The 25,616-nt window shown below is 37.0% G+C and overlaps 4 protein-coding genes and 2 pseudogenes across 4 annotated transcripts; 2 read left to right on the top strand and 4 right to left on the bottom strand.

The window, feature by feature from the left end:
• Nucleotides 1-10,006, top strand: part of LOC113335764 — a 73,889-nt pseudogene extending 63,883 nt beyond the window's left edge.
• LOC113335833 lies at nt 2,107-2,206 on the top strand (annotated as a pseudogene).
• A 2,353-nt stretch (nt 10,007-12,359) lies between the features above and the next one.
• LOC113335566 (cytochrome P450 CYP736A12-like) lies at nt 12,360-12,803 on the bottom strand. Its single transcript, XM_026581599.1, has one exon. It carries the CDS (start codon nt 12,801-12,803, stop codon nt 12,360-12,362), a length of 444 nt encoding a protein of 147 aa, XP_026437384.1.
• Nucleotides 12,804-12,864: 61 nt separating this feature from the next.
• On the bottom strand, nt 12,865-13,932 carry LOC113335565 (cytochrome P450 CYP736A12-like). The gene is made up of 2 exons (XM_026581597.1): nt 13,312-13,932; nt 12,865-13,200 (listed from the first exon to the last, which is right to left on the bottom strand). The coding sequence occupies exons 1-2, from the start codon at nt 13,930-13,932 to the stop codon at nt 12,865-12,867; spliced, it is 957 nt and encodes a 318-aa protein (XP_026437382.1).
• An 8,957-nt stretch (nt 13,933-22,889) lies between these two features.
• LOC113335563 lies at nt 22,890-23,555 on the bottom strand. The gene has a single exon (XM_026581595.1). The coding sequence runs from the start codon at nt 23,553-23,555 to the stop codon at nt 22,890-22,892; it is 666 nt and encodes a 221-aa protein (XP_026437380.1).
• Nucleotides 23,556-24,753: 1,198 nt separating this feature from the next.
• Nucleotides 24,754-25,410, bottom strand: LOC113335562. The gene has a single exon (XM_026581594.1). The coding sequence runs from the start codon at nt 25,408-25,410 to the stop codon at nt 24,754-24,756; it is 657 nt and encodes a 218-aa protein (XP_026437379.1).
• Nucleotides 25,411-25,616: the final 206 nt, after the last annotated feature.

The raw sequence follows: 25,616 nt of genomic DNA, 5'->3' as shown, positions 1-25,616 counted from the left end.
AAATATATATGATGCATACAATCAATAGGACTTATACCCTTAATGTCTGATATGGTCCACCCTAAAGATTCCTTGTTATTCTAAAGGACAGTCACTAGCCTACTTTCCTGATCACTATCCAAGTCGGATGCTATAATCACAGGTAAAGTTTCAGAGGGGCCTAAAAACACATACTTCAGGGTATCTGGTAATGGTTTAAGGTCCAACTTGGGAGGCTTTTCCAACGAAGGAACTAGGGTATACTCGGGAACGGGTAAAGGTTCGAACTTAGGTTTTCATCCATTACTAGTGTCTAACAAAGCGGTTGAATCTAACAAAGCATTTACCTCATTAATCACATCATCATCATCAAAATCAATCCCAAAGTGAGCTAGGAATTTCTCTAATGGATCTTCTATCAAAGTGTTTGGTAATGACTCCTCTACTAAGGTGCCTATCATGTTCACCTCTTCTACGCTCGAGTCGTCCAGTTCCTGGGGTAGCTTACTAATGTGAAAGATGTTCATCTCAATAGTCATATTACCAAAAGACAAATTCATAATACCAGTTCGACAGTTAATGATCGCATTGGATGTTACTAAAAATGGGCGACCAAAAATCACCGGTATCTGGTTCTCTGGGTCAGGGACAGGTTGAGTAACTAGGATAACAAAATCCACTGGATAAATAAACTTGTCGACCTCAATAAGAACATCCTCGATCACACCACGAGGAATTTTAACGGACCTATCATCTAACTGGAGTGTCATCTGGGTAGGGTTCATCTCACCAAGTCCTAGCTTAAGGTACACATGGTATGGAAGTAAATTCACACTGGCTCCTAAGTCAAGCAAAGCTTTCTCAACACGGTGTTTACCTATTGTGCAAGAAATGGTAGGGGATCCTGGGTCTTTATACTTAGGAGTAGTGGTATTCTGAATAATGGAACTCACGTGACTAGCTAGGAAGGCTTTCTTTTGGACACTAAGCTTACGCTTTCGTGTACACAAGTCCTTAAGGAACTTGGCATCAGCCGTAATCTGCTTAATCGCATCCAACAATGGTAGGTTGATAGTAACCTGCTTAAAAACCTCTAATATATCATTAAAGTTGGACTCCCTCTTAGTCGGAACTAGCAGCTGGGGAAACGGGGCTCTGGGAACAAAGTCGGGCTCAGCAGGACCCTCATTGGTCTCTTTGGAGACTCTATCAGTCTTCTCATTCTCTGGCTCAGAAGGGTGAACTACAACATGTTCACTATTAGGCATGGAAACCTTGTTGTCTATCTCTCTACCGCTCCTAAGGGTTTTAATAGCATTTACATGATCGGATGGTCTTTCACCCATTTCACTAATTCCTCTAGGGTTTGGTTGAGTTTGACTAGGAAACTTACCTCTTTCTCTTAAAGACTCATTTATATGACTAACCTGGGTTTTCAACTCGGAAATAGCCTGAGAGTTAGCCTGACCTATTCTCTTATTTTCTTCTAAACCTTGAGCAACAGATTGCTGAAACTGCATAGTGTTACGAGTTAACAAAGCAAGAGACTCTTCTAAACTCATAATCTTCTTATCCGAAGGGTTCTGAAACTGTGCCGGGGCTGAAGGATTCTTAGGATAGCCAAAACCTGGGGGAGCTTGAGAGTTACTAGGCTGACCTTGATTCTGGCCCTTAGACCAAGAAAGATTGGGATGGTTTCTCCAACCAGGGTTATAGGTTTCTGAATAAGGGTCAAACTTCTGACGGTTATCGAATCTAGTGTTGTTATAAAGAGCATTGGCTTGCTCTTCAACAGTATGGTCTTCCCAAAAAGGCTCTATTGTACCACTAGTACCACTAGAATGACCTAATTCCAACGCTTCTAACCTTTTGGCTATGGCTGCTATTTTAGCATCTGACTCATAGGATCCTTCTACCCTATTGACATTTCCTCTACTTAGAAGAATTGTTTTCTGGGGTTCCCTATTATTTTCCCATTGTTGGGTCTTATTGGCGATTTCATTCAAAAATGTCATTGCCTCATCAACAGTTTTATTCTCAAACCCACATGTGCATAAGTACTCAACCATGGTTGTTGTTGAATAATCTAAACCCTCGTAGAGGATCTGAACTAACCTAACCTTCTCTAAACCATGATGAGGACATTGAGATATTAAGTCATTGAACCTTTCTAAATACCTATATAAAGATTCTCCCTCTTGTTGAGCAAAAATACAAATTTGTGTCCTAAAAGACGATGTTTTGTTCCTTGGGAAAAACTTATGTATAAAGGCAGATGTAAGTTGTTCATAGGTTTCAATTGACTCAGAATCCAAACTATACAACCAAGATTTGGCTTTATCTTTTAAGGAAAAGGGGAATAACCTAAGTTTCAGTGCATCATCACTAAAGTTTTTAATTTTCAGAGTACTACATACTTCCTCAAATTCCCTAACATGAAAATAGGGGTTCTCATTCTCTTTTCCTAAAAAGGTTGGGAGCATCTGTAAAGTCCCAGGTTTGAGTTCATAATTTGCCTCGGTTTCAGCTAACTTGATACAAGACGGACGAGAGGTCCTAGTTGGGTTCAATAAAGCTTTTAAAGTTGCCATTTCTGGCACTACCAAAGGACTAGGAGTACTTTCTTCACAAAGAAACAGATTCTCAAAACTGAAGTTTCCAAAAACGGGGCTCTCTAAAGAGTCTTCGAGCTCCCCGCCTTCACAAGAAGAACTACTAGGTTTATCACTAATCAGACGACCTAGAGTGTTTCTTTTCCAAGCCCATTCTCTAATGACCTCGGGCATACACTAGAAAAACAAAACTAATACGAAAAGCCCTAAAAGGGAAGGGAAGTTCTATGCAAACACAAACAAGGCTGACTCCACCACATCAAACCTACTGAATTCTAGAAAACAAAAAGCATGATGGCTCCACTTAGATTGTTTCTAGACCATCTTCTAATCCTTCGAAAGGGAATTCGTTACAATTTAAGAAAACCCCTCTGGAATCAATCCGAGTCAAAGTAAGTTGAATTTTGGCGAGGGAAGCTCAGTGGAGCTTTGATACCCAAGGCCTCACCGTTATCACAAGGCGGCGCAGTCACGCATTCAACTCACAGAAACCATCATGAACTTCGAAGTATGCTAAAAGAGTAACCAATATTTTTCAAACGACTTTCCTACTAAGCTCGTTACCCTATAGGTCTCGTTCTATTCCAAATTTTAAATCTTAGGTTCGCGTTTGGTTTCGTTTTCCTAAGGCGGGTAAGATGAGAACGGTGATGAAATCCGAAACCTTATCTTGTATGGCCAGTCCTTGCCCTTTACTAGGAATTTAAAACAGCCGTTTTCAGTTCCTCAGCATATATGCAAACGAAGGAATACAATAACTCGCTGATAGGGGATTCACGAGTGTTTCGACAAACTTACCTCCCATTCCAGACGGGGGATGAACCGTTGTCGTCGACTCGGGCCACAAATCCTATGTTGTGTACAAACCCGAGGGGCCGAGGTGATATCGTAATCACCGTCCTTCTCTGCAAACAGTTTAATATTTAATCTACCCTTCCGTAGGGTTTAAAAATACATTAATGTCCAAATGTCCAAAGTCCAAAAGAAAGGTCCAAAATATAAAGTGCAAAATTTGATTGTATTTTTCAATGATGTTGTAGTAAAGAGTTCGTTGAGGCTTGTGAAGGCAATGAATTCTAGACTTAATAGAACTTAAAAATATAGAAAACTTAACTCAAAATTGATTTCAGGTGATTGGAAAATAACCAAGACACTAGAATCCACTATTACACATGAATGATGTCAAATATTTCATAACTCTAATTATCCTTTTAATCCTTTATTTCTTAATCCACAAATAATCAAACATATTCTCAAAAATTAATTGTATCCCCTAAGCATAGATTATCTAACCAAAGCATAACCTATCTAATTGAATCACAACTAATGAAGAAAATTATGTAAATTTTTAAGAACTCTGCAAAAGCAGTGATTGAGTGAATTATAATTAAATATTAGAGAAAATGAAATAGTTACCCATTGTTCAGGTGTGAATAGCTTCCATTGCCTTGGTTACGAGAGAATTATCCGCTCATCATGTTGGAAACACGCTCAAAAGTTGATTTCATTTATGCTCAAAGGGTTACAAATGATGAATAAGGGAGAATTATAATAAAAATCGGGTTTTCAACGCTTATAACTGTTGCAAAAACCGTTACAAAGAGCCGTTGCTGTTGCGTTTTTAAGTCTGCCTGTAAACTGCGACCCACAGAATGAGTTGTTGTCACTGTTCAAAAACGACTGCTGGTGCAGGTCCGTTCTTCGTGTTCTTCAGTTTTGCAGCAGCAGAAATGGCAGCTCTGCAAATTTGATTTTTCGCTCTGTGGTGCTCTTTTTCTCTCCCAATCTCTCCGTGTCCCTTCTCTATGATCCCCTCACCCTATATATACTCAACAGAAGCAAAATATCACGCCATAACTCTCACAAATTTTCATTAAACTCGGCAGTGAAGAGAAATATTCTGGGAATATTTTCTTCCCTGTTTTAGCTTCTCACGTGTTTCTACAGCTGCAAAATCTCCTCATTTATCTTCTTCACGGTCCAGAGTGTTGCTAGAGTCATCATACACGAGCAGAACACGCATAAATCTTCCAAAACCCGTGAACTATTCTTCTCATGCACGGGCTTCCCTGATTCCTTGTCACGGATTTTCCAGCCAAATTTGATCGAAACAAACACCCATACCAGCTCTTTTATGACATATCACAACTACCCATGAAGTTTCAGCCCTTTAGTCCACCTAGAACATCTTCAAATTTCGATCGAAACATTCTCAGAGAGCTGCCACATTTTTCCCGCCAATTTTTAAGTTTCAAATGAAGAAGATGGTGTCCCCCTAACCAGCTGTGGGGTGCGAATAGCAGCTTCCTTTTTGGGTTGCCCCTTAGTAATTGAGGTGCCCCTTAACCAAATATGGGCTCCGTATAACAAGTGTCCTCCGGGGGTGTTCCGAGCAACTTTTCGAGCCGAATTTTCCAACAATATTTATTTCCTAAAAATACATAAAAACACAATATTAGTACAAAAATCGAGTTCCAACAAAACAGACATTGAGGACAATTTAGACACAAAAATGTGTCTATCAATATACTAAAACATAAATAGATATAGTACCAGAGTGATAAATAAAAAGAGAATAATCAGCACGAGATTGAACAAATCCCTCATTAAGTAAAGCAGAAGAGAATTTTGCAAACCATTGTCGAGAAGCTTGCTTGAGGCCGTATAAGGATTTGTTAAGCCTGTAAACACGAGTTTCACACTTTTTCTGAAAGCCTGGAGGAAGTTTCATGTAGATTGCTTCATTGAGATCGCCTTGTAAAAAGGCATTGTTAACATCTAATTGATGTAAATGCCAAGTATTAATTGCAGCAACAGATAGGAGAACACGGACAGATACTAACTTCGCAACATGGGCAAATGTATCATGATAATCAATTCCTTCCTATTGAGTATAGCCTTTGGAAACAAGACATGCCTTATGACGCTCGATCGTGCCATCCAGTCGATCATTGGCAGACTGAGAAATGTCAGGTGAAACTGTCGGTATCAGTGGCAAGTTGGCACCAGGTGGGATTGCTGGTGATAACTGGTCGGCATTGGAAGCTGAAGAGTCATCTGCAGACGTCATTGGCAGAGAGACAGCAGCAGGAGAGAGCGCTGTGGACGACTGCTCAGCAGTGGAAAGTGAAGGTGAAGGTGAAGAGTCACCTGAAATGGAAGGTGAAGAGTCACCTGTTGACAAAGTGTTGTCAGAGATTGAAGTGGACGGAACAGTCCGTGGATGAGAATTGGACACAGGGATGAGAGGCTGTAAAGCAGGTGATAAAGCTGCATTATCATCACAATATGCCTCTTCCTGTGGAGGGGAAAACAAGAAATCCTTGTTAGTGACATTAACATCTTTAAATGGGAAAAAATGCTCATGAAAAATAACATCTCTTGAAATAAAAGTAGTTTTTGTTTCAAGGTTTAAAATAATATAGATTTTGTGATTAAATGGATAACCAAGGAATACTCCAGGAATTTCCCTGGGATCAAATTTGAAAGATATATTAGCAAAACGAGCAAAACATAAACAATCAAATACTCGCAAATGACGATAGTTAGGTGATCTTCCCAATAGAATTTCATGGGGTGTTTTATGGGAAAGAATCAGAGTTGGCATCTTATTAATTAAGTGAGCTGCAGTTAAAATACATTCGCCCCAATAATTAATGGGCAGATGTGCTTGAAAACGTAAAGCTCTAGATACGTTGAGTAAATGACGATGCTTACGTTCTACCACTCCATTTTCCTGAGGAGTAGAGACACAACTACGTTGATGGTGGATGCCGTTGTCAGCAAACCAAGCTTGGATGTCACGAGATTGATTGCACTCGCTGTAGTATTGGCAAAAAGGGAACAAAATTATTTGTGGAGACACAAAAACTATTGTGTGAATACTGTGTTGCAACGAAAGAAGTTAAAAATTCGAGGAACTTAAAAGTTTCATTTTTTGCATGCATAAGATAAATCCAGGTGCACCGAGAAAAGTCATCAACTATTGTTAAAAAATATCGAGCACCTATGGTAGAGGGAGTCGAGAATAGACCCCTGATGTCACAATGTATTAATTCAAAACAACGTGTAGAAGAAATTTTATTTTTATTGAATGATAAGCGACTCTGTTTTGCAAGAGGACAAACATCACAAAACCTAGATGAACTGGAAGTCATGCAATTGAAAGTACGACATATTAATTTGAAGCGATCTAAACTAGGATGTCCTAGTCGGCAATTCCAAACATCTAAAGACACTTTATTACATAAGGCTATGTGCGTCTTTGGCATTTGCGGATGGACTTGGAGGTGATACAAGCCGGAGTGAAAATTAGCCTGACCAATCACTTGATTCGTGACACGGTCCTGAAAGAAACAAATATTATCAAAAAAATAAGCAACACAATCTGATTGGCGAGTTAACTGACTCACTGAAATTAGATTAAACTTGAAATTAGGATGCACATTCGACAGTTTAAGAGTGGGCGAGAAAACGACTTCGCCAATGTGCTTAACCATAGAAAAAGAACCATCTGGTAGTTGCATTTGAATCAACGACTGAATAGGAGAATACGAGGTAAAAAATTGCAAAGAATTGCAGATGTGGTGCATAACGCCACTATAAATAAACCATGGAGTAATAAAAGAGGTAGTAAGAATTGTACCCGCAAAATTTGCACGCGGTTCCAGCTGTGCAGGTTCAGGAGGGTTGATTAGAGTCAGTAAGCGTGCATACTGATCAGCAGAGAGACCTGGAATCGCTGGTTGAATGGCCTGAGCAGCAGCAACATCACTCGGCATGGCTGTAGCAGCAGCAACAATTGGCAGAGTGTTGTTTTGAGCGGGAAACCATGGAGTCGGTAGCACTTTTCTCTAACATGTCCGTCTCTGTTACAATAGTCACAGTGAGGCCTTGGACGCTTTTTGTGACTAGCTGGAGCACGAGATGACGATGGAAGATGTCGAGACGTATTAAGGGCAGCTGAATCAACGACTGGCAGTGGAGAGGCTGATATGCTCCTCCTCCTCCTCTTGTTTCACAAGATTGAAGATGCGTAAAGCCGTTGGAAAAGGTTCCATTGTGAGAATCTGACTTCACAGATTGGAGAACCTGTCATGTAAGCCCTGCAAGAATTCCATTGCTCGATCTCTCTTGAGGCGTTCCATCATATGTTTCCTAGCGCCACATATACAGGCCTCAGTAGAAGCCACAAGTGAATCATATTGGTCCCATAAAGTTTTAATTTTGGTATAGTAAAGGGACACCGGCATTGACTCTTGCTTAATTGATGCTATGGCGGACTTCAAACAAAACATTATTGGAGCGTTTGAGATACATCACCTTACCTACAAATCTTTCCAAATCGCATGTGAAGAAGCTGCGTATAAGCAACTTGCACGAATTTCTGGGTGGACGGAATTCAGCAGCCAACTTCCCACCAAGTCATCACAGCGCTTTCAACATCGATGTTTGAGATCATCCTCCGGAGGTGGTAAAGATCCATCGACAAAACCTAGTTTTCCCAGGCGCCATAATTTTCTCCTTGCAGTAAAGGGGAAAAGAGAACTGTTGCAAGGTTATCTGAGGAATGCATGACATAAGGGTCAAGAATCCTAGAGTTATTGGATGATTCAGAGTGATGAGTTGGGGAAGGAGGCGTGGATTGATCTGTTCCAGGCATGATGATAAAACAAGGATTGATGATGATGAAGAATCTAGATAAAAAAAAATGATTGTGTATCAGAGATGAAACGGAAGAGATAAATTTAGGGTTCCTAGGATCTACAAGGATACCATCTTATAATTAAGAATCTAGATATACTTTTAAGTTTACACAACTGTGTAAACTCTTTGTTTTCTCATTCAATTTATAATACTCCATGTACAGAGTTGTTATTCTAATTCAGAAATAATACAAGAAGACTCAAATAATATAGGTTGAATACAACGGGAAGTAAAACTAAAGACTTGGACTTTATACAGATTCAGCTGCTTAACTCCGAAATACTTTTTCTTGTTGGTTAGCCGTAGGTGTGTGTTAACGGTGCAGCTGTTGGTGGACTGTAGTTTACATATACACGTCCAATACTAAGGTTCAAGCGTTATAGGTCCTGCCGTCCTGGTTCCAAATTCAGCGCAAGTTCAGCAGTCAGATCATCTCTTATCTTGGTAAAATTTTTGCCATCTCCACGTCCATCTTCTTGTGAATATATATATATATATAGCTGAGTCAATTATTGCAATATAGCCGTAGTCTCTATTATTTCTTTTCATTAAGCTGAGTTATGTCCATATCTTTAGAAGATATTTGTTTGTCAAATTAAACCGAAAGAGCTATAGTAGTGTTGCATTTCTGAAATAATAGAGAGGGCTATTACCGGAATGCGTTTATAGCGTAACATAATTTTATTGACAACTCCGATTACAGTTATATGAGCCTAACCAAGTTTTTCGAAGTTAAAATTAATCAAGTTTTACCTTCGATCGATAATGTAACAAAAAGATAGGATAAATAGGCAACTGATGTTGATATGGCCGATAAGATTTATCACGATAGCACAGTTGAATGGATTACCTTATTTTATCGATATATATAAACTCACACATGACATAAATGTGAGGTTCAATCTTTGACATGTCGGTAAGTCGTCCACCTAGAGGTCTTTATTCACAAAAGGGAGTCACTTGTCCAGTTTGTCTATAAAACATGATATGGAAACTCAAAATGATATACCACGCACAGAGCCGTTGTCATTTCCTTTCTGGCTACACTTGTATATTTTTCTTAAATGGCTGCTTCGGGTAATCAGATTGAAGAGCCCCTTACGAACAATAGTCAGACTGTTCTTCAGAGGCATGTTGGGTTCTTCGATAGAAACAAAAACGGTGTTATATATTCATGCGAAACATTTCAAGGGCTTCGTGCAATTGGATTAGGCATGATAATATCACTTGGTGGTGCTGTATTAATCAATATGTTTTTCAGTGGAGGCATGTTGGGTTCCTATTGAGGTAAAAAATATTGCCAGAGGTAAGCATACCAGCGACAGTGGTGTTTATGACGCCGAAGGTAACTTCGATCCTCTAAAGTTTGAAGAGATTTTTCAAAAGCATTCAAAAACTAATGCAAATGCTTTAACAGCCGATGAGTTATGGGGTCTATTGAAAGCCAACCGAGTTCCTACAGATTACTTTAGTTGGTTTTTAAGTTTCTTTGAATGAAAAATTCTCTATGTTGTTGGCAAGGACAAGAATGGGCTACTGCAGAGGGAAGCTCTTGAAGCATTATTCACTGGTGAGCTCTTTTACCGGTTGGAGCAGGAGAGAGCTCACAAATAAGCGTAATTGACTAAGAAAACTAAGAAAATACTCCCACACATGTTTTCTTATTGCAAGCAAGATGGTTCGAAATCTAAAAGGATTTTGTGTTTGGGTGTGACTTTTAGTGAACTTGAAATTGAGCGAGCGTATGAAATTGTGCTCCTTCAAAGAAATCAAGATGGAAATTGTGTTTATTTTTTTCTTCTACTTCCTCCGTTCTTTTTCAATAGGCTGGTTTCTATAAATAAATGTTACAAAAAAAAATGCTGGTTTCCTAATTGGGAAAGTCAAATGTTACTTTAATTTTCTGGGACCACTTTTTTCTTAACTTTTTTTCATGACAAGTGTCATGTGCACCATTTCACTTCACTTCTTTTACTAACAAGTGTCATCTGGATCATTTCATTTCACTTCTTTTATCGACAAGTGTTATGAGGACCACTTTCAATGATTAGTTTCTCTTAATATCTTTAACTTTCTTTAAAAACAAAACCAGCCTATTAAAAAAAACGGAGTGAGTATTTTAGTATAATTGAATATTTAGTTGTAATTTGGTAATTACTTGGATTTGTCAGATGTAGGACTTCGGTACCATGACATTTAGTTGATTGTCAAATTCTGTCATGTAGTATTCATTCCCTCTAACAAAAAGGAAAACCAAAAGTACAGTTTTAATTTTTTTTTTCCTGGCCAGAAAAAAGGAAAGTTAGTTCCAATGAGAATGTCATGTGGTCTCAGACCATATGAGATGGTGTGTTTCCAGAAAACTCTAAAATTAGAATCACATGTTCTGTTTTGTATAAATTCGTTCGTTTGCTGGTCTTGATTGCATCGAGTTAAACGTTGTATAGTTGTGGGCATGATTGGACGATCGAAGGGAGTCCTTCTATGTGATCACAATGGAGGCCAAAAATACAATTAGATGCAACGCTTTTTCTAAATTTTTGATTGATTCAATTTAACATTAATTGATCGTCTTTTCCCAAAATTGATTTCATAATCAAAGAGTTATGATACCCAACTACAAATAAGCACCATCAACTAGATCAAAGCGCAAGCTGGATATTAATTATTTCGAGCTAAAATCCTTGAAAAAACCGTGGCCAAATCTAATTTACCATATTTTTATATAATTTCATTCAATTCGACGAAATTGGATCGAAATTTATCGTCCTTCTCCAAAATTGATTTGATAATCAATGATTTGGGGTCTCCATTTATATTTCAACTCCATCAAATTGGATGAATCCGCACAATTTTACCTTCAATTACTTCAAATTAAACCAAAAAGTTGAAAAAGTGTGGTGCACAAAAAATGTGATACAAAACAAAAACAATTAGTAACAAATATATGTGTTCCTAATTAGATTTTCCGTTGCAAAGAAAAAGAATCGAAAAGAATTTTGATGGAGTCTTCGGTCGGCCCCCACCGCGCGCGGTAATCTAGTTAATTGTTAAATGGCACTTTAAATCTTCGCAATTTTAGATGGGGAGGAAATTAAATTGCTACGAATGATATGCATCATGACAACCACGAGATTAACGTTTGGAAGATTGGAATAAGCATGTAATCCAGGGTTGGATAATCATTGGTAGGAGTTATTCCCAGAAGCATCGATCTACAAACATACATTAAGGGTCAGATTATAAAACCGAATAATCCAATTTAAATTGAAATCTTATTGGTGATTTCTCAGTCAGTTTATAACTCTCTTATAATGTATTTAAAATTAATTTTGTTTAGCCTATATATGCAATTGAAACCACTCCAATCACAAGGTTTTGGACAAATTAAAATGTAACAAACAGATTATTTCGTGCTCCCCTTCGCCTAGAGTATGCCTATAGGTCACCTAACTAACATTTAAGGGAAGATTGAAGGTGAAGCTGCCCCTAATCTAGGGGTGAGCATGGTGATCCAATCCGCCGACCCGATCCAATCCACCCGCTCGGTGAGTGGACATGGATGGAGATTATTCATGAGTAAATATTTTAAAAATTCACTAAATTTTGGATTAGGTGCGAGTGTAAGGTATAAAGATAAATTTAGTACTTTATACCGGCCCCGTTATCTATCTGTTTCATATAATTATCTATGGAAACACATAGGTTTACACGTTCATAGTAGAGAGATGAGGAGGGTTTAGTGGAAAAACTCGTCCCAGAAAATTTCATAGTCTTCTTTTTCCGGTTGAGGTAAAAAACATTGAAGTTTTCATCAAACTTTTTATAATTAATCTCTCATTTTACAAAGGATTATTTTCACAAGAATCAGCTAGAGAACTTAATTGATCGAGTAAAAGCGGGAAAAAACCTCTCAAGATTCCCCCTAATTTAAGAATCCTAAGTGATAAGTTGGGATTTCTTATCGCTATGCCAATATTAATTTATTGGATTACAAACGTTTTGGACTGCAGTCCACGCCACAACAAGAACAAAAACACAAAAGAGTACTCGTAAGTCGTATCACTCTTCGCGGGTATTTGAGTATAAGCGGTATTTAGGTACTGCAATCAAGTGTTCAGCCCTTGGAACTGATAAGCCGGATTTTTCTTTCATATCCAAATCTCCGGTTGACATCCCGTTTGGGAGTTTCCAGTCAAAGCAATGCACAAGTTGAGCCAGTATCAGCCGGACAGCCGTAAGACCCATTTGCATACCAGGACATCCTCTACGACCTGACCCAAATGGTATAAGTCTGAAGTCTTTCCCTTTCAGATCTATATCAACCTCAATGAATCTCTCAGGGTAGAACTCTTCAGCATTCTGTGACCATATTTGTTGGTTCCTAGCGATCCCCCAAACATTCACCATCAGACATGATCCTTTAGGTATGCCGTAGCCGTTTATCTTGACTTCCTCTATCGATTCATGAGGAACAAGCAATGGAGCCGCTGGATGAAGTCGCATGGTCTCTTTTATTACCATATCCAAGTATTCCAGCTTCACTAGGTCGGTCTCTTGCACTAGCCTATCCATCCCTACCACTGTTTCCAACTCTTTTTGAACCCGTTTCATAATATGTGGATTTCTTAGGAGTTCTGTGAACGCAACCAATCGTTGCAGTTGATGTGTCTATTCCCCCTATTAGCAGGTCTAACACGATGGCCTTGATGCAGGAACTACTTAGCTTTTCATCTTCATGTTGAGCAGTATCATTATCATCACTCATCAAGGATAATAGAATGTCAATGATGTCTTTGTGATGTTTTTCTTGTTTAACACTTTCTCTCACATGATTATCGATGCTTCTAGTGATAAACATGTCGACACGTCTGCTTAATGCCTTTGCACGACGATCCAATCCCTGATAACAGTGTAGCCAAATATAAGGTATTAATGGTTTGTGCATCACAATTACATACAATAACATGACAGAACACATATGGTCCAAACATTAACTACACAGAAGGCATACCTGAAGATCAAGTGTACCAATACAAGGAACAAAATCAGCCGCATTAAAAGCTCCAAGAATTCTCATAACATCGTGCAGAATGGGAATGAAACTTTCACCATCCTTATATCCAAAAAACATTATATGACTTATATCTTCCACTAAACTTCCAATTTTTTCACTCAAATCTACTTCCACTTCACATGACATGGATAACAAACGAATCGACTCCACAACGATACTCACTTCTTTTTCTCTAATAGGTTGAAAAGATCCAATCTTAGAATTATTCAGTAAATGTACGCTACAAACTTTCCTGACATATCTCCAGTATGCACCGTAAGGAGTAAAACCAATACCCTTAGTTTTGTAGAACATGATTTCTGACACTCGTCGTCTTGGTCTACTAGCAAAACTAATGTCGTGGGTTTTCAGGCATTGTTCTGCCACGTCTGGAGACGAAACAACGATACCCGGAACTGGACCTAATTTTATGCTCATGATAGGTCCATACTTTAGGGATAATTTATGAAGATTTTGATGTGGAAGTTTGCCTAACATATGAAGATTTCCTAGAATTGGTAACCCATTTGGACCAGGTGGTAGTCTATAATAGCTAGCACTATTCTGCCTCCTCTTCATTTTTCTGCTTATTTCTGTGATGATTAACAGTACTAGGAATGTTACTGTTAATATTGATGATTGGAGCCACCATACATTACCTATTAAGACAAGGTAAAGAAACACCACTAAAATATTCAAATACGAGGAATTCATATGCTTTTTTTGTTTCTCACCTAGATTTGTTTTGAAGCATGGTATGAAGTCCTTCACATCTATAAATAGGGGTTTTTAGTTTGACTGTGCTATCCTTAACTGGTGCTACTAATTTAATACTACTGCATGTGTTAACACGTTTGCAAGTTGGTGACTCCTGAGGTATTAAACTAAATTTCATGATAACGCCACTACCAAAAATGCAAAAAGGAAAAAATAAATAGAGGAACCTTCATTTAGTGGAGTGACATGACATTTGTTAATATTATCCTCATTTAAGAATATATATTCTTTCCTAATATATAGGATACTTGTTTTATCATAATATTGTGCTCTATATATTTAAGAGTTGTGTAACCAGAATTATTATTATCATCATAATATGAATTATTATCTTCTCGATCCTATATTTGTGAAGATGTTATCTATGAGCTAGGGTTCTTGAATCATGGGTAGTGATTCAGAATCATCTGACCAAAATAAACCAAAACAAAAAGAGCAGATGGAAAACAAATCTTCTCCTATTATCGTTCAATCTGAAGGTGCAACATTCAAGGCAGGGATTGTTCTTGATGAAACAAAATATGATTTGTGGTCACAAATCATGGAGATGCATATCGCTGAAAAAGAAAAAAGCTCCTTTATTATGGGAAAGACAAAAAAAACAACTGAGGAAGATCCGAGATATGAGAAGTGGCACAAAGATAATCAAAAGGTTAAGAAATGGTTGTTGATGTCTATGTCACCAGAAATAATGAAGAGATATATTCGGTTACCTACTGCTCGAGAGATTTGGGATGCATTATCCAAAGACTTTTATGATGGAGATGATGAGATGCAGGTATTTACTCTAAATCGACGAGCGTTTTCGGCAAAATAAAATGGCAGAGCACTCTCGATTTATTATGGGGAACTAATTGAAATCTTTGGAGAGCTGGATCATCGTGACAAGGTGGTTATGGAGAATCCAAATGATATTAAAGCCTATCGAAAATCAATTCAGCGCCTAAGGGTGCATATCTTCCTTGCTGGATTAGATGAAAGTTTTGAGCAGATCCGTGGTGAAATCTTGAGAAAGGATCCTATTCCTGAATTAGAATCATGTTATGCACTTGTTCGTCGTGAATCCATTCAATGTACAACGATGGCAAGAGAATCAAAAAAAGTTGAACCTGCTGCTATGACAACTCGAAACCGGTACAATCAGAAAGGGTCTTTTCAGAGATACTCAAAGACTGAGGTGGAAAAGTCATCACTTAAGTGTACACATTGTAATCAATCTGGACATACAATTGACACGTGTTTCGAGCTGGTTGGATATCCAGATTGGTGGGATCAACATCTTGAGAAGAAGAAGGAGATAAAGAAAAATTCTGGTGCTCAGCTTCAACAAATAAAGGAAAGGATTCCATGGTAACATCTGCATCAGTAGCAAGGGCAGGTAACGATGGTAAGGTTTTAAATGTTTCTTCACTTGTTTCGAATAATTCATGGATAGTTGATTCTGGTGCCACAGACCATATGCATGTGATTCTAAACAAATCTCTTCCCTTAAACCAACCTTACAAAAAATAATCTCTACTGCAAATGGCTCACAAGCTCCAATTACTGGTGAAGGGTCAATATCTCTCAGTGAAACTTTAAACTTAGATTTTGTCTTAATAGTTCCTACATTAGTCTGTAATCTCCTATCAGTTTCCCAAATAACTAATACTTTACATTGTGTAGTAATATTTTGGCCTGACTTTTGTGTTTTTAAGGACATCAAAACGAAGCAAACGATTGGTTATGGTTTTAAGGATTTGGTGTCTAGTAGTTCGGATAAGCTGCGTCAAACTCTTCTTGCTCATGGTTCTGAGGGGGAGAGACAAAAATCTCAAATTTGTTATAGCATCGACGATTAGGACATGCGTCGTTTGGTTATTTGAAAAAATTATTTCCTAGTATGTTTGCAAAAATTGATATTTTTAGTTTTGATTGTGAAGTATGCGAACTTGCAAAAAGCCATCGTGCTTGTTTTCCATTATCATTCAATAAGAGTCCAGTTTCTTTTATGATCATACACTCTGATGTTTGGGGACCATCTAAAACTACTACTCTTGGTGGTTCAAGATGGTTTGTTACTTTTATTGATGATTGCACTAAGATGACGTGGGTGTGTCTTATGAAAAACAAAAGTAAAGTTACTGCCTTGTTTCAACAGTTCCATAAGATGATTCACACTCAGTACAAAAAACAGATTCAAGTACTTCGTAGTGATAATGGTGGTGAATATATGGATTCTTATCTTCAACATTATTTAGAGGGACACAAAATTATTCATCAAACTACTTGCTCTAATACGCCTCATCAGAATGGAGTAGCAGAGAGAAAGAATCGTCATTTACTGGAAGTGGTACGTACTTCATTGATAGAAGCACATATTCCATTGATGTATTGGGGTGAGGCACTTACTTCTACAACATATCTTATAAATCGAGTTCCATCTAGTACCATTGTGTTTCAAACACCCCATCAAGCTCTTGCTGAAGCATTTGTGGCTCCAACTGTTCCGAATTTGCCTCCTCATGTGTTTGGTTGTGTAGTTTATGTTCATATACACGAGAACCAACGTGATAAGTTGGCTCCTAGAGCTTTGAAGTGTGTATTTGTGGGATATGCAGCAACAAAAAAGGGATATCGTTGTTATCATCCTACAACCAAAAGAATGTTTGTTACTTTAGATGTTGTATTTCATGAAGATTAAATGTATTTTTCATGTGAGTCTGAACTTCAGGGGGAGTACCATAAGGAAATTCAGACTCTTAACTATGATGAAGATATATCAGAAATTGATGTATCTGTTATTAACAACTCTGATTATATGGTCAGAGAATCTGTTGATGAAGGTTCTTCAAGGGAAGAAACAAGAAGTACAATATTGGATCATGATATAGAGATTCAAGATGGAGTTATGATAGAAGAGATTCAAGAGTCTACGTTACCTCAAGAAGATGAAACACCGAACCAATTTTCTGCTATGGATGTTCTTGAAGAATCAAGGAAACAACTTCCACAACGTGTAAACAGAGGTATTCCTAAACCCATATATGAACCTGAAATCTCTAGTAAGGTTAAGTACCCTATGAGTCAGTATGTCTCTCACCACCGTTTGTCTAAAGCTAATAAGGCATTCGTGAATCAACTATCTACTGTTTTTATTCCTAACAATGTGCAGGAAGCATTAGATGATCCAAAATGGAGAGCACCTATAGAAGAAGAAACGAGGGATCTTTTACAGAATGGTACTTGGGATTATGTTGATTGTCCAGAAGGAAGAAAGATTGTGGGGTGTCGTTGGATTTTCACTATTAAATACAAGGAAAATGTTGAGATTGAACGTTATAAAGCAAGATTAGTTGCTAAAGGGTACATCCAAACTTACGGTATCGACTATACATAAACTTTTGCTCCAGTAGCGAAAATGAACACAGTACGAGTCTTGTTATCGCTTGCTGCAAACTTGGATTGGCCTTTGCAGCAGTTTGATGCAAAGAACGCCTTCTTGCATGGTGAATTAACTGAAGAAGTTTACATGGAGCTCCCACCTGGTATTTCAGTTCCAGGATCTCATGGTAAGAAGGTATGTAAGCTAAACAAATCATTGTATGGACTAAAACAATCTCCAAGAGCCTGGTTTGGCAGATTCACCAAATCTATGAGGAACTTTGGATATCGTCAGAGTAATTCTGATCATACTTTGTTCATAAATAAAAGGAAGGATAAAATTACTGCTCTTATCATATATATATAGATGATATGGTGGTGACAGGAAATGATCCAGAGGAGAGGAAATCTTTGCAAAGATACTTATCAAAGGAATTTCAAATGAAAGATATTGGTTCGTTGAAATACTTCCTTGGGATTGAATTTTCTCGATCTGGTGAAGGAATTTTCTTGTCACAAAGGAAATATGTTCTTGATCTTCTAAAAGAAGTTGGCATGTCAGCCAGTCCATACACCTTTAGAAGAAAAGGTAAATTTGTGTATTGAACCTGATCAAGTTTCTACTGATAAAAGGAGATATCAAAGACTTGTGGGGAGATTGATCTATCTATCTCACACAAGGCCAGATCTTGCTTATGCACTCAGTGTTGTTAGTCAATTCATGCACAATCCAGGTGAACAACACATGGATGCAGTTTTACGTATTTTTAGGTATTTGAAGTCTGCTCCTGGAAAAGTAATTTTATTCTCTAAAAATGAAGATTATAGAAAGGTTGTGGCATATACAGATTCTGACTGTGCAGGAGAAATAGATGGCAGACGTTCTACTGCAGGCTACTTTACCTTTGTGGGAGGTAACTTAGTTACTTGGAGAAGTAAGACAAATTATTGTTACACGATCAAGTTCAGAAGCTGAATTCAGAGGTATGGAAGATGGCATTTGTGAAACTTTGTGGCTGAAGATTCTCCTTAAGGATTTGGGGGTTCCTCTCAAGGATCCTATTACTCTGTATTGTGATAACAAAGCTGCGCGTGATATTGCTCATAATCATGTTCAGCATGAGCGTACTAAACATGTGGAGGTTGACAGGTTCTTCATCAAAGAGAAGATGGACAACAACATTATTGAGCTGCCACCGGTTCAGTCTGAAGAACAACTTGCAGATATTCTCACACATGGAGTGTCAAGCAAGAAGTACTTGAGTTTTCTTGACAAGTTGGACATGTGTGATATTTATGCACCAACTTGAGGGGGAGTGTTAATATTATCCTCATTTAAGAATATGTATTCTTTCCTAGTATATAGAATCTTTGCTTTATCATAATATTCTGCTCTATATATTCAAGAGCTGTGTAACCAGAATTATTATTAACATCATAATATGAATTATTATCTTCTCGATCCTATATTTGTGAAGACCATTCACCTCCCAAAGTTGGAGTTGGAGGTCAGGTGTTCAGACTAAGAACAAGTCAAAATATAGGTTTTCGATGATCACCTGACAATCTTTACAGCGAACGAGGCGTGCAATACCGTCATGTCTTGCTGCTGAAGAGTTAGTAATTTTGCATTTGTACCGTCTTTAGTTTTATCATCTGATAATATTACAACTGTGTACTATAATGACATCGGCAGCGTCATCTTTATTCCACTTACTACAGTGACATCGTTTTCAGTAAAATAGGGAAAAAAAGGTCCCATCTAAGCTTAGTGTTTGGCAGGAGAAGATGATCTCTCAAGCTACTAGAGCAATTCAGATTCAGGCTGTTCTAGGCACCATGGCCAATCATTCTATGGGTGTTTCCAAATACCTTAGGCTCTTGTTCAACAAGTTGAAAGTATTCAACGTCAGTATTGGTGCAAAAAGCCAACACATCAGAGTCTTCATCTTGTTGCATTTCTTTCATTGCCTTGTTAAGTCATGGCAATGAAACCCAAATGGTACTGGAGGCTTGGGTTTTAATGATCCATCTAAGTTCAGTACCACTCTTTTAACCAAATTGGCATGAAGATTGTTAAATAGAGAACAGCGTTATTCCTCGTACGATATCCATTGATTTGGTTAATGGATTAGGTTTAGCAACATGTTGCATTTCTTTAAAACTAGCCAATGATAAAAAGCACCCCATGATAACAAGTTGGATTTCTTCAATAGTTGATTTCTCAAATTCAATCGTCATTCTTGTCATCGTAAGCAAACGTCACATTATTAAATTCATTTGAGAAAGCTGGAGGATACACCCAGCTACCTCCCAGTCAGTCGCTGCTCGCTTTAAATGTACATAGACTTTGAATTCTTGATTTTTGTTAAAGGCAGAGCAAAATGCGATCCGAGGAGCGCAAAAATCGTGGTCAACTCATTAACTAGGGCCAACTCGATATAATTTTGTAACTCGGTCAAAAATATCCTAACTAGCCACACATATTCTTGACGCGTGTTCAAAAACAACTTTCCTTTTCTTGTTCACCGTCTTCTCTTTCATGTAAACTGATCATGAACCCTAGAAATTATAATTTTAAAACTGAAAGTACAAAAACTTCTTTAAGATAGGTTCTGAAACTTTTTGAACTGACTTATTAGATCATTCATATCTCATCATTGGCATTCTGGTATACGGAGTGGGAAAGGGATTTGTATACTATCCAGCAATGTTTCGGACTGAACATATCCAATAATTTAACATCACCTTCTGACTCAAAATCATCTATAAACAAACTTTTTAAAAAGATACAAGTGAGTCCCCGCTGAGTCCCCGGTGAGTAAGGGTATTTTGGACTGAGTTGGAAAAATAAATCCTAACGAACCTAGTTAATGAATCGACTGCGATTTTTGCTCTACTCGGATCGCATTTTGCTCTCCCTTTAACAAAAATCGAATTCTTTTCCTTTTGCAAAAGAAAAAATTGATTAATTTTCCATCAGAGGCTTTTTTTATAGTTATGCACCATGACTTGGATAACAATGAAGATTATATTTGGCTATTGGTTACTCAACTGAGGTTCAAGGATTAGGTATAAACAACAAGTTGGATTTCTTTAAATCTAGGTGCCGATGTAACAAGCACCCCATGATAACAAGTTGCATTTCTTCAATAGTTTCTTTTTCCAATTCAATCGTCATTCTTGTTAAGCAAATAAAACACATATGTCACATGTATTATATTCATTTTCCAAAGCTGGAGGATACACCTAGCTACCTCCCAGTTCCGTCGCTCTCGTTCTTGTATTTTTATATTCTCTTTTTCTTTTAGCCAAAAGAAAAAATAGATTAAATATTTATTTATTTTTTGCTTAATCACTCTATTTTATTAGGGTTATTTTGTTTTTGGTACTCAGGTTTTGTCCAGTTTTTGAGATTGTCTAACATTTGTCCAACTTGGCGTTTGGTACTTGGAATTGACGTTGACCCACGTTGACTTGGTTAAGTTTTGACTTCCGTTTTAAAAAACATAATTTTTTTACGGAGAATGGGTCATTTGTCCAAAAAAATTTGAAACATGGTTGAAATGGACGAGTAAAAATTAGTATGGGTGAAATGGACAAATTTTTTTAGCAAGGATGAAACTGGATTCATCGCGGCTTAAACTTAAAAAATAGCAAGGATGAAACTGGATGCATCCTGATATAAATTAAAAATAAGAAAAAGTATTTGAAAATTGGTAGGATGAAACTGGTTACATCCTGGCTATTTTTATATTTTTGTCCATTTGAACAATATCTTTTTAATTTTTGGCTATTTAAACAGTATCAAAATGTACAAGTTTTTTTCACCAAGGAATTGTTAATTTTGGTCTTTTTAACCAATTTTGTGATTTTTTTAATTATTAGACTAATTTACTACAGTGCCCTTCACTTTACTATTATTTACATTATTATCAGAGATAGACAGAATCCATATCCTCTTCCTTCACCCAAACACATCACCACCAGCCACCACCACAATCAACTTCACCGTCTCTCTGTGACTACCACTACAAATACAAACCCGTGAAACATCCATCTTTCCACATGAGCATTGAAGAAGACAAAGTCACGGTCAATCAATTTGGTCGTCTCTTAATAGGGCTCTCGTCGGACTTCTACATATGAGGTATGCTCGGTAGTGGATCCATGGTGTTCCTATTCATGGGTTGTGGTAACTGTTCCTCAAAAAGAAAAAAAAAATGAAGTCAATTCAGAACTTTCAAATTCCACTAAGAATTAGGATTACAAGAGGATGGATTAGTATATTAAAAACTAACCAAGGGAATCAGTTTGATTAAGAATTGTATTCGTAATCAGCTGGAATAAAAAACTAATGGACCTTAATTAAGGTTTTAGATTCAGATAAAGGGGACGATTAGTTTATGATTTGTAACGTTTTAAAAATGGATCCGTTTGATTAAGTTTTGATCGGGTTTGATTAGGTTTTGGTTGAATCAGTTTGGATAGATTTCAATATTCCTAATTCAGGTGCTCATCATCAACAGGGTGGCAGAGTAGTGGATGCAGATGTGTTCAACAATGGGGGAGAAAGAAGATGAAGTGAAAATTAATTAGGTCGAACTGAGTGTCTTGAATCGTGACCATAAGGTTAATGTAGATTCCAGAAGAACAAAAGATTAAGAACATATGTGAGATGATATTGGTGTTTTTGCAGAAGAGAATTCACGGCAATCCAGACGGAAGAAGAAGAGTAAAGGCAATAGGGTTAATTGTTATTTTATCTCATAGTTTCATTAGAACCGTTGGATCCAGGTTTATTTCAGGGTATATCTGTAAACTTGATATTTATATTTTAAAAAATTTAATTAAAATTTGTAAACGTAATATTTGTTTAAAAAATTAATTAAAATTTGGTCACAAACAGTCAAGCAGGGTCAACGTGAATTTCAAGTACCAAACACCAAGCTGGACAAATGTTAGACCAAACTCAAAAGCTGGACAACACCTGAGTACCAAAAACAAAATAACCCATTTTATTAATAAGAAAAGCTAAAATAGTTTACAAAAGGAGGAGACACAAAGTAAAGATAAATGAAGTTACGGAAGAACTAAATTCCTAACAAAATCTGTAGTATTTCCTATTTGGAATTTCCACTTGTATCAAATTAGTAGGTCTTCCAACATGTTGTATGACTTCTCCCATTTGTAACTTTGTTCCAATCATCAACTGTGAAATTGAGTTCTCTGTAGCAGTGCTCATAATGTATCTCAGCTAATGCCTTGCAAGCTTTTTGCCGTCTTGCTTTGAAGCACCAGGCCACTGCACCTTTAATAAAATCTTCTACAACAGTTTTTGAATCAGACCTAATAATAATCTTGCTACAATGAAGCTTAATTGTCCATTCAATGGCCTATATAACTTCCAGAGTTTCTGCTATATAATTAGTGGTTATTCCTAATCCTCCAGATACAGTCCCTATCACTTCACAGTTACAACCTCTTGTTATAATACCAAAGCCTGCGATACCAGGATTACCAGCTGCAGCTCCATCACAGCAAAACAATACATAACCTATTTTAGGACTTGACCAGTAACATTCTTTAATGGCTTGGAATCTAATCCTTCTGTTACTTAAATTGAAGAAGTTGAGAATGTTTGAATCATAAACCTGCCCCCATCTAGCACCATGCATTCTGTATCCTTCATAGTGAACTAAATTCAAAATTCTTTTCTTGAAATTATTCTCATTTGGCTTACCATTATCAAACATGATATTATTCTTTTGAAACCAAAGCTCTCTCATTGTTGAAAGAGCTGCAGTTAGCCATGCCTCCTTAACTATTGGGCTTTTATTTTTTACAAATTTTAGAATGCCAACAAAAGAGAATGGATTAGGAAAGTTAAAAATGTTACCTAGCCATGTCCATATGCTTCTACTGAAGATATAATCCCATAGTAAGTGAGCCATGCTGTCTTGATCTTGCTGACAAATACAACACTTGGAAGCTAAAGAAAAACCCGTACTTATCATTTTCTCATCATCCACAAAGACATCTTGTTGAATTTTTCCAGACATTGCTTGCAATTGATGGATGAAGAAAAGATTTTCATATTTGAGAAAGCCAATGAGCTCTCACTTCTTTGTGTTTGATCTTATGCACTGCTGCAGCTGTGGAAAACTTACCCTTTAAGTCACTACTCTATATTATCTGATTTTCATCACCATTTGCAACTGGTAATGGTATATTTAATGAGTGTTGTAATTTTGTAGGAATTTTCCAAACACCATTATATAAAAGCTTACTCACTTTCATATGCAAATTGGTGGTGACAAAAGTGTTGAATCCCAGAACTTCTATGAGAGGAAAATCTCCTATCCAAGTATCAAACCAGACTGAGATGCTTTCTCCATTTCCTACAATCCATCTGACATCCACTTTAAGAGACTTCCAAGCTCATTTCAATCCAGGCCAAACAGAAGATAATTTTCATTGAATGCTCCATTACCCATTTTTATTTTTATATTTTGCTGCAAAGAACGAAGGCCATTCTTCCTTGGAATTAAGTATTTTCCACATCATTTTCATTTATAAAGCCCTGTTGATGTCTGATAATCTTATAATTCCGAATCCACCTTCTTGAAAGGGAGTACAAAATTTATTCAAAGCCAAAGTTTCAAATTTTCTTACTTCACTGTCCTCTGACCAGAGACAATTTCTTATAATTTTCTCACACACCTTGATAACAGAGCTTGGCCATTTATAAACTGCCATATTGTAGATAGGAATACTGCAAAGAACTGACTTAATTAGAACCAATCTGTCATGAAAAGATAAGAGTCTTCCCATCCATGCAGGTAAGCTATCTTGTAACATTTCCACCATTGGCCAAACAGTTTTGGATTTAACTCTCCCTTGATGTATGATTACTCCTAAATATTTGTATGAAAAATTGGTTAATTTCATCTGTACTAAGCTTGATATTTGAGATTTTCTTAAAGGAGTACATCCATCAGCAAAACATTTTATTTTTAACTTATTTATTTGCTGCCCTGAGCATTGTTGATATTCTTCTAGCAATTTTAACAGATTAATTAAACTCTTTTTAGAACCATTGATAAAGATGAAGACATCATCTGCAAATAAAAGGTGAGTAGGAGAGATACCATTTCTTGTCACCATTGGATGCATTTGATTTGTTTCCACAAGTTTAGTTAGAATTCTGCTCAAAACCTCCTCCATTAAGACAAATAAGATAGGTGATAGTGGATCACCTTACTTAATCCCTCTTTGCATTGAGAAAAAGCCATTTGGCCCTCCATTAACCATCACTGAAATATTTGCTGAGGAAAATAAAATTCTCAACCATTCACACCAAGTAGATGAGAAGCCATACTGTTGAAGAACTTTGAATAGAAAATTCCAGCTTACTGAGTCATAGGCTTGAGAAATGTCTAACTTCAAACCTACATTTCTTCCCCTTCTCTTCTTTTTCATTTCATTAACTAATCCAGAAGCTACCATAATTTGTTCATGAATACTTTTTCCTTGAATATAAGCTACTTGTTGTGGAGATACCAACTTGCATACTAGACTCCTCATTCCGGTGTAGAGAATTTCTGTGAAAACTTTAAAACTGAAGTTGCTTAAACCAATTGGTGTGAATTGGTTTGACTTCTTTGCTCCTTGAACTTTAGGTAATAATACCAAGAAATTAGAATTGAGGCCCTTTGGAATGTATCTTCTTCTCCAACAGTATTGAACAACTTTAACAAAATCAGCTTGAATTATATTCCAACATGCTTTATAGAACATGCCTGAGAAGCTATCAGGCCCTAGTGCACTGTTTGAGTACATATCAAATACTGCTTTCTTAATTTCTTCCACTTCAGGTATTGCATCAAGCATTGCTTGATCTGTATCTGTAACCATTTTAGGAATTACCTCTATGGGTGAATTATTTATTTGAACTTATTGAAATTGAAATCTCTTTTCAAAGAATTGAACAAGAGTTTCAGCTATTTTTCTTTGATCTGATATTAGATTACCTGATTCATCTTCCAATTCACATATTATGTTTTTTGTTTGCCTAATTTTGATATTAGAATGAAAGAAATTAGTATTAACTGATCCTTCCT

The sequence above is a fragment of the Papaver somniferum genome, unplaced genomic scaffold, assembly GCF_003573695.1.
Source record: "Papaver somniferum cultivar HN1 unplaced genomic scaffold, ASM357369v1 unplaced-scaffold_15, whole genome shotgun sequence".
NCBI classification, from domain to species: Eukaryota; Viridiplantae; Streptophyta; class Magnoliopsida; order Ranunculales; family Papaveraceae; genus Papaver; species Papaver somniferum.
Note: the sequence above shows the minus strand (reverse complement) of the source record. Positions and strands in the feature narration are given on the sequence as shown.